The 14,271-nt window shown below is 48.1% G+C and overlaps 1 protein-coding gene across 1 annotated transcript in view; it reads right to left on the reverse strand.

The window, feature by feature from the left end:
- The window catches only part of LOC142853589 (uncharacterized), a 37,816-nt gene extending 27,039 nt beyond the window's left edge, over nucleotides 1-10,777 (reverse strand). The window contains exons 1-4 of the mRNA XM_075978785.1: nucleotides 9,834-10,777; nucleotides 8,376-8,457; nucleotides 5,876-6,002; nucleotides 4,944-5,042 (exon numbers count right to left, since the gene is read on the reverse strand). Of these exons, the coding sequence (XP_075834900.1) occupies nucleotides 4,944-5,042; nucleotides 5,876-6,002; nucleotides 8,376-8,426 (277 nt within the window). The 5' untranslated portion in view covers nucleotides 8,427-8,457; nucleotides 9,834-10,777. The remainder of the gene's footprint in view (nucleotides 1-4,943; nucleotides 5,043-5,875; nucleotides 6,003-8,375; nucleotides 8,458-9,833) is intronic.
- Nucleotides 10,778-14,271: the final 3,494 nt, after the last annotated feature.

The following is a 14,271-nucleotide window of genomic DNA, read 5'->3' on the forward strand; positions in this document are numbered from 1 at the left end:
AGGTACACAGGCAGGCCAGCTTGAGCTACACCGCAAGCGTTTGGCTCAAGACAAGGAAAACAAAACAAGACAAAACCAGCAGCAAATCGGCTAAATAGCCCCCCAAAAATCACGTGTTTTTGAAAATAAAAAGTCTAAGAGGGATAGGAGATGATGAGATCAGGTTATTTGGATATAGATCAAAGTTTGAGAATCTGTACTTAAAATATCTTTTTGAATTGTATGCATCTCGTGTGTGTTAGCTTGCGTGAGTTCATGTGCACCACAAATGTGCAGGAGCCCATGGAGGCCAGAGTCCGCTGTGAGCTGCTGTGTGGGTTCTGCAAAGGATGCAGGATGGTTGTGAAGTACTCTTACGTGCTGAGGCACTTCTCCAGCCTCACTACCTAAAGTTTTTAATGATGTGTCTCTTAAGCAGAGTAAGTATATTTTCCCATGAATAGTATGGCCTGTGTTTACCATACGCGAATTGTTAACACCTCTGCTCCTTGTAGCTCTACCGCACTTGCTTCCTTTCCACTTCTGAAAACAGGGAATGGAGAGGTGACTCAGCAGCTAAGGGAATTTGCTGCACCCGCAGAGGACCTCTGTTCTGTTCCCAGCACCCACATGGCTCACAACCATCTCTAATCCCTTCTGGTCTCTGCAGGCACTAGGCACACACACACACAGGTATGTATGTAAGCAAAACAAGCACATAAATACATACAAACACATTCATATTTTTAAAGAGTTTGATACATTTTTATCTCGTCATCTGCCTTGATTTTCCTTGAGACAGGTTTTCATTCATGTTGGCTAGGCTGGCCTCGAACTCAGCACATTACCAAAGATGGCCGTAAGCTTTCTGATCTCCCTAGTACAGGGTTACAGGTGTGTGCCACCACACCTGGTTTTATGTGGTTGAGGGGATCTAACCCAGGGCTTTGTGCATAGTAGGGAAGCAGTCTATTAACTGAACTACATCCCCAGTCCAAGAGCTCAATAATTTTTTTTAAATAAAAAAGTATTTTAAAAAAGAATTTATGTCATATAGCAACATTATCTGTAACATGCCCAACCTGGAAGCCCTCATCAAGAGAAAAAAAGCTAAGGAAATGATGTCATACAAATACAGCACTGAACCGAGACTGGGCAATCCACAACTATAAGCAACCATGAGGATCAATTCTCCAAGCACAACAGTAAGTAAACAAAGTCAAATGCACACACACACACACAATTGAAAATAAAAAGGGTGTGGAGTGGCGGCACACACCTTTAATCCCAGCACTCAGGAGACAGAGGATCTCAGTGAGCTCGGGGACAGCATAGTGTATATGGTGAGCTTCAACCAGGCTACAGGATGAGACCTAGTCTTCAAATAATATTAATTCATGCACATTGCATTGCTGGAGAAGTAAGCGCAGTTAAGGAGACCTTAAAGACTAATAGGAAACAGGCCATCAGGGATTCTGCCCAGGGCTGTGGTGGAGTGTCTGGGTGGCTTCCATCCTCAGCACCAGCACAAACAAACAACAAACAAGCCAAAGCCGCCTTTATGAATAAAACATACTTTGTGTGCTGCAAGGCCTCGGAGTTGAGGGACCTGACGCTCGCGCAATCCCATCTTTAGCCAACCAGAGCCTCTTCAGTTGGTTGTTTTCGTACTCCCTCTCCTACATCCCTTTCGTACATCCCTCCTTGATGTGGGAGTCTTCTGTTTTGTGTTGATTTCATTGGTTAAATAAAGAAACTGCCTTGACCCTTTAATAGGACAGAAAATTGGGTAGGCAGAGAAAACAGAACGGAATGCTGGGAGAAAGAAGCTGAGTCAGGCAGTCGCCATGATTCTCCCACTCCAGACAGACGCAGGTTAAGATCTTTCCTGGTAAGCCAGCTCGTGGTGCTACACAGAATATTAGAAATGGGTTAGATCAATATGTAAGAGCTAGCCAATAAGAGGTTATAACTAATGGGTCAGACAGTGTTTAAAAGAATACAGTTTCCGTGTAATTATTTTGGGTAAAGCTAGCCATGCGGGAGCTGGGCAGGAACGCAGCCCGCCGCTCCTACAACATTCCCTCACTCTGGTCCCTGCACCTTATTCTAATTCTCCATATAAATCATTACCCTAATCACTTTTCTTCAAGGTTACTTTTTCCAGATAAAGTTTCACTATGTGACCCTGGCTAGCCTGGAGCCTATTATTAGACTAGGCTGGCCTCGAGTTCCCAGAGATCCACCTGTCCCCTAGGAGCTGGGACTAAAGAACCACATCCCTGGTCATTCCAGGATATTAATAAACCATTTATTTTTATTTATTTTATTTATTATTATTATTTTTTTTTTGGTTTTTCGAGACAGGGTTTCTCTGTGGTTTTGAGCCTGTCCTGGAACTAGCTCTGTAGACCAGGCTGGTCTCTAACTCACAGAGATCCGCCTGCCTCCACCTCCCGAGTGCTGGGATTAAAGGCATGCGCCACCACCCCCCGGCAACCATTTATTTTTTGTTTCATATGGTTGTGTGGTCAGATGGTAAGGCCATGGCTCAACAGATGCTCAACCACTACGCTACACCCTGAACACAAGCATGTACTTGTTTATTTTTCAACTTTTACATTAATTTTGCCTGCATGCATGTTTGTGTACCATGTTCATATATGTCCTTGAAGGCCAGAAAAGGCCACATATCCCCTGGAATGGAAGTTGCAGATGGTTGTGAGCCACAGTGTGAGTGCTGGACACCAAACCCAGCTCCTGTGTATTAACCATCAGTGCTCTTAATCCCCACTTGTTGTATGACTTCCACAAATATAAGCTCCATAAGATGAAAACAATAATTACCTACATAAGAACTGAAATGCAAGTGGGCGCAGTGGCACACACCTGTAGTCCCAGAGAGGAGACGATCTGAGACCAGAGGATGAGGAATTCACAGGCCGCCTCATTACACAGTAAGACCCTACCTATCTCAGAAAAGAAAATGCAGGCTGCTGAGATGGCTCAGCAGTGAAGGGCTCTTGGCTGCTGAAGAGGACCAGAGTTCAGGTCCCAACACATGCATGGTGGTTCATGGCCACCTAAAACTCCAGTCTCCAGAGGATCTGGTGCCTTCTTATGGCCTCAGTGGACACCAGACATGCAAGCTATGCACACACAAACATACCAGCAAAGTAGCTACACAAAGGTTCTTAAGGAGTGCGGGATAAACCAAAGGATTATCTACGAAGAAATTATATATAAAACACAGGAAGTATTCTCACTAGACAAGAAAGCTTTCCCTTATGGAAAAGGCAGGAAAACCAGAGAGAAGAAACAAGTGGCAATCTGGCATAGAAGATATGACACTGGTGACTCATTCGTAAAAGACCTAAGTTTTCTTTCCAAGTTTAATGTCTCTTCCTCATCAGCATCTAAGAGCGCATCCCAGCCTTCCCCATCAGCATCTAAGAGTGCATCCCAGCCTTCCCCATCAGCATCTAAGAGTGTGTCCTCCAGCCTTCCCCATCAGCATCTAAGAGAGCATTCCAGCCTTCCCCATCAGCATCTAAGAGAGCATCCCAGCCTTCCCCATCAGCATCTAAGAGAGCATCCCAGCCTTCCCCATCAGCATTTAAGAGTGCATACTCCAGCCTTCCTCATCAGCATCTAAGAGCGCATCCTCCAGCCTTCCCCATCAGCATCTAAGAGTGTGTCCTCCAGCCTTCCCCATCAGCATCTAAGAGAGCATCCCAGCCTTCCCCATCAGCATCTAAGAGTGCATCCCAGCCTTCCCCATCAGCATCTAAGAGAGCATCCTCCAGCCTTCCTCATCAGCATCTAAGAGAGCATCCCAGCCTTCCCATCAGCATCTAAGAGTGCATCCTCCAGCCTTCCCCATCAGCATCTAAGAGAGCATCCTCCAGCCTTCCTCATCAGCATCTAAGAGAGCATCCCAGCCTTCCCATCAGCATCTAAGAGCGCATCCTCCAGCCTTCCCCATCAGCATCTAAGAGAGCATCCTCCAGCCTTCCTCATCAGCATCTAAGAGAGCATCCTCCAGCCTTCCTCATCAGCATCTAAGAGCGCATCCTCCAGCCTTCCTCATCAGTATCTAAGAGAGCATCCCAGCCTTCCCCATCAGCATCTAAGAGTGCATCCTCCAGCCTTCCCCATCAGCACCTAAGAGTGTGTCCTCTAGCCTTCCCCATCAGCATCTAAGAGTATGTCCTCCAGCCTTCCCCATCAGCATCTAAGAGCGCATCCTCCAGCCTTCCTCATCAGTATCTAAGAGAGCATCCCAGCCTTCCCCATCAGCATCTAAGAGTGCATACTCCAGCCTTCCTCATCAGCATCTAAGAGCGCATCCTCCAGCCTTCCTCATCAGCATCTAAGAGAGCATCCCAGCCTTCCCCATCAGCATCTAAGAGAGCATCCTCCAGCCTTCCCCATCAGCATCTAAGAGTGTGTCCTCCAGCCTTCCCCATCAGCATCTAAGAGAGCATCCTCCAGCCTTCCCCATCAGCATCTAAGAGTGTGTCCTCCAGCCTTCCCCATCAGCATCTAAGAGCGCATCCTCCAGCCTTCCCCATCAGCATCTAAGAGAGCATCCCAGCCTTCCCCATCAGCACCTAAGAGTGCATCCTCCAGCCTTCCCCATCAGCATCTAAGAGAGCATCCTCCAGCCTTCCCCATCAGCATCTAAGAGTGTGTCCTCCAGCCTTCCCCATCAGCACCTAAGAGTGTGTCCTCCAGTCTTCCCCATCAGCATCTAAGAGTGTGTCCTCCAGCCTTCCCCATCAGCACCTAAGAGTGTGTCCTCCAGCCTTCCCCATCAGCATCTAAGAGTGTGTCCTCCAGCCTTCCCCATCAGCACCTAAGAGTGTGTCCTCCAGCCTTTCCCATCAGCACCTGAGAGTGCATCCTCCAACCAGCAGGCACAACAGTCACAGGTTGACTTTGCCTGATGAGCGCCTACTCACCTTGGCTCCCCCTTCTCTTCTCCTCCCTCACAACCATCCAGGGCTCTTTCCCTTGTTCCAACAGGGTGATCACATCTGGCTTAGAAATGGAGCATCCTGCTTGAAAGAACAGAGCAGAATATATGTACAGAATAAATCTATTGGCCAGGTGGGGTGATACATGGCTGTGACCCCAGCACTTGGGAGGGAAAGGAAGGAGGATCGGGGTGTAGTGTCGTGGCTACATAGTGAATGCAAGACGAGGTGCAGGAGACTTTGTGTGTGGTCGGGGCACATGCAGAGTTTTATTATTATTAATTATCATTATTATCATGGTTTTGGATACAGGATACCTTTGGTTGTCCTGGAACTCACTTTGTAGACCAAGCTGGCCTCAAACTCAGAGATCCACCTGCCTCTGCCTCCTGAGTGATGGGATTAAAGGCGTGCGCCATCACCACCTAACTGTTAGGTTTTTTTTTTTTTAGTTTTATTTTTATGTGTACGGGTGTTTGGCCTGCATGTATATCCATGCACCATGTGCATGCAGTGTTCTCAGAGGCCATAGGAGGGCGCTGGATCCCCTGAAACTGGGGATGGGAATGGATGCTGGGACCCAAACCTACATATTCTGCAAAAGAAGCCAGTGCTCTTAATTTATGAGCCATCTCTCCAGGATCCAAAGATTATTTAGTCAATTCTTCAAAACAACAATGGCTCTCAGGGTAGGAAAACACTAGAATTTAAAGCCTTTTAGTATCAAGTGTAGAGACATGACTTTATTTTCATTTAAACACATACAACTCTATCCTTTTAAAACTTATTTTTAATTATAATTATGTATTTGATCTATGTGGGATCATGAAAGTGTTACACAGAGGTGCCCGTTCCAAACCACAGAGAGAGGGTCTCACGGTGGTCAGTGCACGCGACAGTGATGGAGGTGAGCTTACCCAGGGACACCAGGTGGCTGTAGTTCTCTAACATCACGTCTTTGTACAGGTCCCGCTCGTGAGAATTCAGGCATTCCCACTCTTCCTGAGAAAAGTTCACAGTCACGTCTCTGAACATCACCTCACTCTGAAATGACAAGCCGTGTACTGTGTGTAAGATAAACCGCAATAAGATGACTGGGGGTGTGTCTAAGTTACTGTTCCCTGACTGTGAGGAAACACCAAGACCAAGCCAGCTCTTATAAAAGAGCATTTAATTGGGGCCTTCCTTGTAGTTTTAGGTTAGTCCATGGTCATCATGGAAGCAGACAGGCATGGCAGCTGAGAGCTTTACATCCTGATACACAGGCAGCAGGCAGATGACAGACAGACAGACAGATACACAAGAGAAAGAGAGACAAAGAGACAGAGAGACAAAGACCTGGGCTTGGTGCGGGCTTTTGAAGCCTCAGAGCTCACCCCATAAACACGACTCCTCCAAAAAGGCCACACAGCTTAATCCTTCCCAAATATTCCCACTAACTGGGGACCAAGTTTTCAAATATATGTCTTATGGGAATTTTTTTTTATATCATGGTCTATTGTCCATTTGAATACAGCATTTGGTTCGAGATGTCAGGTTCACATTCAGCTGACCGAAAATTAATCAGAGTCCTTGGTGGACTCAGGAGGGAGAAAGAGAGGCCCCTGGGAAGAGAGGGTGGGGCCAGAAGGCTGCCAGGCCTTTTAGGAGCTGGGAGGCAGGCAGTGGCGGGTGTATCATGACCGCTTTGGTTGTCTCAGGTTCTTATCTTATATTTGTCCCCAAGTTTTAATATAATAAACAGTAATAGAAGTCATTTCATACATGAGCCTTTGGGGGGGCGTTCTCATTCAAACCCACAGGAGGCTAAGCAGATGGCTCAGTGGTCAAGAGCACCGCTGCCCTGCGGAGCCAGAGGTCCGGGCGCACACGCATTTGCAAACACACACACACATACACACACACACACACACACACTCACGCGCGCATCAAAATTAACGAAGAAAATCTTGAGAAAATGTTTACAAGGGGCAGAAGAAACGGCTCCGATGTTAAGAGCTCTTTCTGCTCTTGCAGAGGGCCCAGGTTTGGTCCCCAGAACCCACATGGTGGCTCAGAACCACCAGTAATTCCAGTTCTAAGGGATCTAATATCCTCTTCCGATACTGAGGGCTCCAGCATGCATGCAGTGCACATATATACACGCAGGCACACTCACATACGATAAAATTAAGTAAATATTTGAGAGAATAAAATAGGTAATACTATATATGTGCCTTTACTCTGTCAACAATGGAAAATTTAAATTACGTATGTAGTAACTGCTCACAATGCAATTCTGTGGGAGCAGTGATATTTTAAGGAGAGGTTTTCTGATCCTCTGGCGTTCACATCAAGTAAGCTCCTGTCAGGGACCGATTTGGTCAGTGCACCCTCGGATGAAGATGGAGAGAAGGACACACAGGCAGGTGCGGGGGCTACACACACACACACACACACACACACACACACACACACACACCGTGTAGTGGAAGACTGGGGAGCAGCCGGAGGATCGGATTCTGTTAGGAAGTGTTTGTTCAACCTGATAGACCAAAACTGACAGGGCAGTCGAGAGGGTGCGCTGGGTAAAAGCTGCCGCGGCCACGCCAGGTGACGTGATGGGTGGAAGGAGAGCTGGCTCCTTTACCCTGCACAGACACCTGCGGCACACCCCCAACCACACACACAAAATAAATAAACATAAATAAATAACTGCATGCGCTTTATCCCAGGGACCCACGTGGGAAGCTGAGGATTTGGGTCTATCCTCAGGACAAACCAGGGAGAAGGAGAGAACCAACTCCAAAAGTTGTGCCCTGACAGTCATGTGTGTGCTACAGCATGCTATGTCCATGTGTGCATGCACATGTGCCCCACAGCATGCTTATGCCTGTATGCGCATGCACATGTGCCCACAGCATGCTCATGTCCACATGTACATGCACATGTGCCCCACAGCATGCTCATACCCATACTGCATACACACACACACATGTGCCCCACAGCATGCTCATACCCATACTGCATGCACACACACACATGTGCCACAGCATGCTTATGCCTGTATGCGTATGCACACGTGTACCACAGCATGCTCATACCCATACTGCATGCACACACACACACATGCCCCACAGCATGCTCATACCCATACTGCATGCACACACACACACACATGCCCCACAGCATGCTCATACCCATACTGCATGCACACACACACATGCCCCACAGCATGCTCATACCCATACTGCATGCACACACACACACACACACATGTGCCACAGCATGCTCATACCCATACTGCATGCACACACACACACACACACATGTGCCACAGCATGCTTATGCTGTATGCGCATGTACACAGGCGGCATAAATAAATAAATACTGTAACCTTTTTAAAACAGAATTTGAGATACAAAGAAACCAACTTACATGAGCCATGGTTCTAGAATTGCAAGAACTGGCTTGTCCTTCCTCGAGCATCACGCCCTGGAGAAGCTGGTCAGAGACGGAGCTGGGGAAGAGGATGCAGCCATGAGATCAGAGCTGCTCAGAGCTTCCAAATTTTAAGTGTCAGTGTATCCCATTTCTCCCTTCTTACATGCAACACAAACTGCGGGAGGTGGGAGGTGGGAGGTGGCTTACAGTCCTTTATGTCCTCCTCCAAACTACAGGGCAATCAGCTGCAAAATGTGGCAGTGAGACTTCAGGATGCACTGGGGTCACCTAGAAGACCGGGCGAGTTGGCTCAGGGGTTAAGAGCATTGGTTGCTCTTCCAGGGACCTAAGTTCGATCCTCAGCACCCACACGGTCCTCACAACCTACTTGTTACTCTAGATCCTCCCAGACACTTGTAGGTGGAGCACATACATGTAAACACATGCATAAAAGTACGTTTTAGAAGAAAGCATGCGCTTTCCTGGCGTGTGTTTGCTCTGCAGCCCTGAAAAGAGAGAGCTCACAGGCCCGCACAAGCTGGGAAAGGCTCTGTCGCTGAGCTACAGCCCCAGCCCTTGCATTTGTAAAAATTCCCCAAGAGACACAGCAGCTGATCCAAATGTCACACTTAAGAACAACCAATGAGGAGCTGGAGAGATGGCTCAGAGGGTAAGAACACTGACTGTTCTTCGAGAGGTCCTGAGTTCAATTCCCAGCAACCACATGGTGGCTCACAACCATCTATAATGAGATCTGGTGCCCTCTTCTGACCTGTAGGCAGACATGGAAGCTAACACTGTATACATAATAAATAAATAAATATTAAAAAAAAGAACAACCAATGAGCCAGGCCTGCTGTCACAAGACTTTGATTCCAGCACTCGGGAAGCAGAAGCAGGCAGATCTCTGAGTTCGAGACCAGCCGAGTTCCAGAACAGCCAGGGCTCCACAGAGAAGCCCTGTCTCACAAAACAAAAACAAACAAACAAAAACTGACCAGTGCAGGGAAGGAGGATGGGCCTCAGCGGTATCTCCAGCCACCAACCTCAGTACGCTTAAATAACACGCTAGGCCTTACAAAACACACACCAGCCTTTAGCACAGATATTCAGTATTAGAGAACCCTAAGAAAAAAGGGCAACTAAATGGATATAGCATAGAATCCCACCATCCACTGCTCTAAAAAGGTCTCACTGAAAATGTAGGGAAATTCTCAGACCCTGAGCAATGAATAATTCATTCTTTTTTGTCTTTTTATTTTGCAGACAAGGTCTCAGTGTGGTCCAGGCTGGTCTTGAACGCATCATCCCCGTGGAGTGAGTGGCAGCGACATCACTCATAGAATTGAATAAAAAACATTCCACAGAGAACTTTCAAAGGGAAGGAGATTAACCGCATGTCCTAAAAATTCAGACAGACTTCACAGAAACACAGAGGCACCAGAAACTCACGTGTAATCTCGCTTTTAAACAGAAGCAGCAGATAGATGCTGACTTCTAGGGCCTCTTCCCAAGACCTGCAGGCTGGAGAAGCGGAGCAAATTCAAGACACTCCGGGCCTTCTTTCTTCTTTTTTTTTTTCTTTCAGATGGGGTCTCTTGCAACCCAAAAGTCAGGCGGCAGAGGATGACCTTGACTGTCTTATCCTCCTGCCTCCACCTCCCAAATCCTGAGATCACAGGCGTGTGCCACCACGCCCTCCGGCTTCACCCCCACGCTTTTCTGAACTTGGTCAGAGCCCCCTTCCACGCTTCAGGGATCCCAACTGACCCCACCCGCATGCACCACAGCAAGCGACAGGGAGACTGGAGGCAGTTCACGGTCATTCGTGTCCGAGTCTGCTGCTTCGGCTAGCCTGTTCAGCCGACACCGGAGTTACCGCCACCCCTGGGGCTGCCCGGCCTCTAGTTCCGAGATGTCCCGCGGCTCTCAGCTCCCCGAGGCCTGCCTGGCATCTAAGGTTCCCACGTTCTGCACAGGGTGTCTCCACGGTGTAAACCGACCCCGACTTCCCTCTCGGTCCCCGTCAGCAGCCAGGCCGGGTTTAGCAGCAGAGCGGCAGCACCATAGACTGCACCCACGGATGGCCACCCGAGTGCCCGAGGTCCGCAGAGCGGGCCCCGCCCTCGAGTCCCCTGGAAAAGCGTAGGCCGTGAGAGCCGGGCTCACCCGACTGACGGACTCGGCGCCCGGACGGTGGGTCCCGAGTGCGCCGACACGACAGCGGTCGGTGACCCTGACCTCGGCGCTGCAGCAGCGGCACCGACTTGCTACTGAGAGCTCTGGGGGTTCTGATCTCAAACTAGAAAGTCCCGGCGCCGCCTGCTTCTTTCACGGGGTTCTGGACTCCCCGCCCTACCGAGACTGCGAGCCCCGCCCCGCCCCCAGCTCCTGGAACGGGGCGGGGGGGGGGGGGCTGTGCGACAGTGCGCAGGCGCACAAGGGACCCGCGGCGTGAGAAAGGCTTTGGTGACATCCTGCACCCACAGTGGCAGAGGGAGTTTGACTTAGACCCGTGACTCTGACGTTGTACAAACTGACACCCTAATGCTTCGAGGTCCAGCGTGGAGCGCTTGCTGAACAACCGCACTAAAACAGACATCTGCTTACTAGTTTTGGCATCTGTTGCTTGTTTTTGTTTTGTTGTTTTTGTTTTTTGTTGTTGTTGTTTTGTTTTTTGACAGTCTCCCTTAATGGCCCTGAATCTCGCCAGGGAGGCCAAGCTGACCTTGAACTTACTGCAGGCTTTTAAGGCACACACCACCACACCCCTACCTGAACCACTCTTAGGGCTGTGCTAAGATTGTCTGTCAGTTTTTCTTCCTTTCTTTAAAAATATCCGAGACAAAGTCTCTCTACGCAGCCGTAGCAAGCATAGAATCTGTAGTCTAGGCTTGCCTGAAACTCAAAAATCCACCCGCCTTTGTTTCCGTTGTACTGGAATTAAAGGCACGCACCGCTACTTTGGGCTCGGTTTTCTTTTCAGGAAGGAGACTAGGGGTTTAGAGGCTGAAGCACCGGTCGGTCGTGGCGCACTCCTTTAATCCTAGCCTTCGGGAGTCAGTATATATATGTATGTATGTGTATATGTGTATATGTATATATACAGACGCAAAAGGACAGCACGCCTGAAACCATGGAACATGGGTACAGGCTTCTCTAAAAGACTTCTTTTCATGATATTCTTACGTTCTTATGTAAGGAAGAGCTTTTTTTTCCCATCCATTTCTTCAGTCTAAATAGCATGTATTCTTGGGTTAACGTGTTGTAATCGATTTCTTTCGTTTTGATGCCTGCGTTTTCTAAGATTTGACTTGTGGGAGCCCCTGAAGCTGAACACTGGTGGGTTTTTCATTCGAACTACAGCCCAGGCTGACCCGGAACTCGTGATTTCTTTCATTCTGCCTCCCTTCAGTTGGCATTACAGGTGAAAGACACCACATTGGGCTGTTGGATACTTTGTCTTCTGATCGGTGGCTAACACGTTTGTTGTTTGTTTTTAACATTGTGGTAATCATTAAATACTTCAGGGAGTTGGGGAGGTGGTTCAGTGCTTAAGAGCCGGCTGCTCTTCCAAAGGACCCAGGTTCAGTTCCGGGCACCCATATAGTGGCTCACAAATGTAACTCTCCCAGGAGATCCAATGTACCCTTCTGGTTTCCATGGGCACTAGGCAATGCATGTTATGCACATACATACATGCAAGCAAAACACTCATATACATAAAATATAAAAACCAAAACATGTTTCAGTTTCATCATGTACTTTCAATGTCCTGGCCAAAAGTATGGAAAACAAGACAATTTAATTATATTCATTCACCTTGGGTATGGTGTGTCTATGTATGTGTTTGAGTCCATGTGTGTGCCATGGCACACACGTGCAGGTCAAACAACCTGAGAAAGTTTAAAGCAGGAGGATTGTTGAGGTGAGCCTGGACTACTGAATTCCAACCTGGGCTACATGCAAAGCAAGACCCCTTCTGAAAGTAGTGGGCTAGGCCAATGGTAGAATGCTTGGGTAGCAGGTGAAAGGCTAGATGGTCCAATCCCCAGCGTTGGGAAAGCAGGAAAAAGACATCCATGCTAAGGATGATGCAGCTTCATAATTTAAAAAACTCCAGAGGCGGAGGTGGAGGCAGGAGAATTACAAGTTCAAGGCCTGCATTGGCAGCTTTGTGCAACTGTCTCAAGCAGCAAAAAACCTACAAATGTAAAATTGTTACAGACAATACATAGCCAGTGTTCAGATTGAACTGCTGACAAGATCTGCATATTCGCTACTGGTCTCTCACGACATTAAACTGACACAGGGTCTTTGTCCTGGCTGGCCTCTGCCTCCACTGATGATCCTATTCAGAGTCCTAAGTAGTTAGAAAAGGCACCTACCTACCTTTGGGTCTAGGGGAGGCTGACATACAGAGCCTTGTCATACCCAGGTCATTGTCACTGAGCTATGACCTCATCTGCTTTGTGATGACAGCTTGGTAAGCTTTAGGTGACCCCAGGCACAAAGCTCCAGTTTCCCACCTTGGTTTGTGATCTTCTTGCCTCCCATCTCCAGAGTGCCAGGAGTTCAGCTGTGCACCACTGTACGGTTTGTGAAGGGCAAATCACCCAGGCTTTTGTGTATCCTAAGCAAGCAAGCTACTGCGTTCCATCTCTAGCCACTGGTGTGTCCCCCCCCGCCCCGCCCTCCTCTCTCTCTCTCTCTCTCTCTCTCTCTCTCTCTCTCTCTCTCTCTCTCTCTCTCCCGTTTTTGAGACAGGGGTTTTACTGTGTAGCCCTGGCTGTCCTGGAACTCACTCTGCAGACAAAGTTGGCCTTGAACCCAAAAAGATGCCCCTGCCTTTGCTTCCCAAGTCCTGGGACTAAAGGCGTGCGCCACAACCTCCCAGCTGCTTTCTTTTTGTAGGACTAGGAACCTGATCCAGTTCGACTCGGTACTTGTTTTATTTGCAGTATGTGATGAGACTATATAGTTGGTAAAATATGCTGTTTCGTGAGCTGCTTGCGAATGGCAGAGTATACAGCAATCTGACCTCTCTTCTTACATACAACAGTCTAACTGAATCTGCTCTGTGACTGGAAAAGTTGAATAAGATGCACGGCTTTGTGATGGGGATGACCTTTTGCTGTGGTAAGACTGACAAAAAGCAACGTAAGGGAGAAAGGGATTTCTTCAGCTTATAAATTCATCATAGATATGGGGGTCCAAGGTGGGAACTTAAAGCATCGCATCCACATGGAAACAGAATAAATGCACGGACTGTTGCTTGTCTGCCAGCTCTCTTTACTTTTAAAACATAACTCAGCGCCCAGGCTATGGAATGGTGCCGCCCACAGTGGGCGGGGTCGCTCTACACCAATTAACCAACACATCCCACTAGACAGCAGGCCAACCTGATTTAAGCAATTCCTCAGAAAGACTTTCCTTGAAGTTGATTCTAAGTGTCAAGTTGACAGTTAAAACTAACAACATACTTAAGACATGTAAGCATGCACCAACTTTTAGGGCTTCTCCTCCATCCACAGGTCAGTCATGCTCATCCAGGTATCGGCATGGAGAATTCTGAAGGCATGATCAAGGCTAGTCAGCTCCAGAGTAAGAAATTTTTCATTTAAAAGTTCACATTTTTGAAGGACATAACTTGAAGATGGCTGTGGTGGCCCATGTCCAAAACCTCAGCACTCAGGATGAGACAGAAGGGTCCTGTAGGTCGAGGGCAGCCTGGGTCTCTTTGTCGACTACTTTCTGCCTTACTTTTTGAGGCAGGATCTCTCCTACATATGGAACTTGCTGATTGAGCTAGACTGGCTGGCTGTGGAAGCCCCAAGAACTGTCTATCTCCCACCTCTTCTTCCTCCCTCCCCCACAATGTAGCCATGGA

Source organism: Microtus pennsylvanicus, chromosome 1, assembly GCF_037038515.1.
Source record: "Microtus pennsylvanicus isolate mMicPen1 chromosome 1, mMicPen1.hap1, whole genome shotgun sequence".
Lineage (NCBI taxonomy): Eukaryota > Metazoa > Chordata > Mammalia > Rodentia > Cricetidae > Microtus > Microtus pennsylvanicus.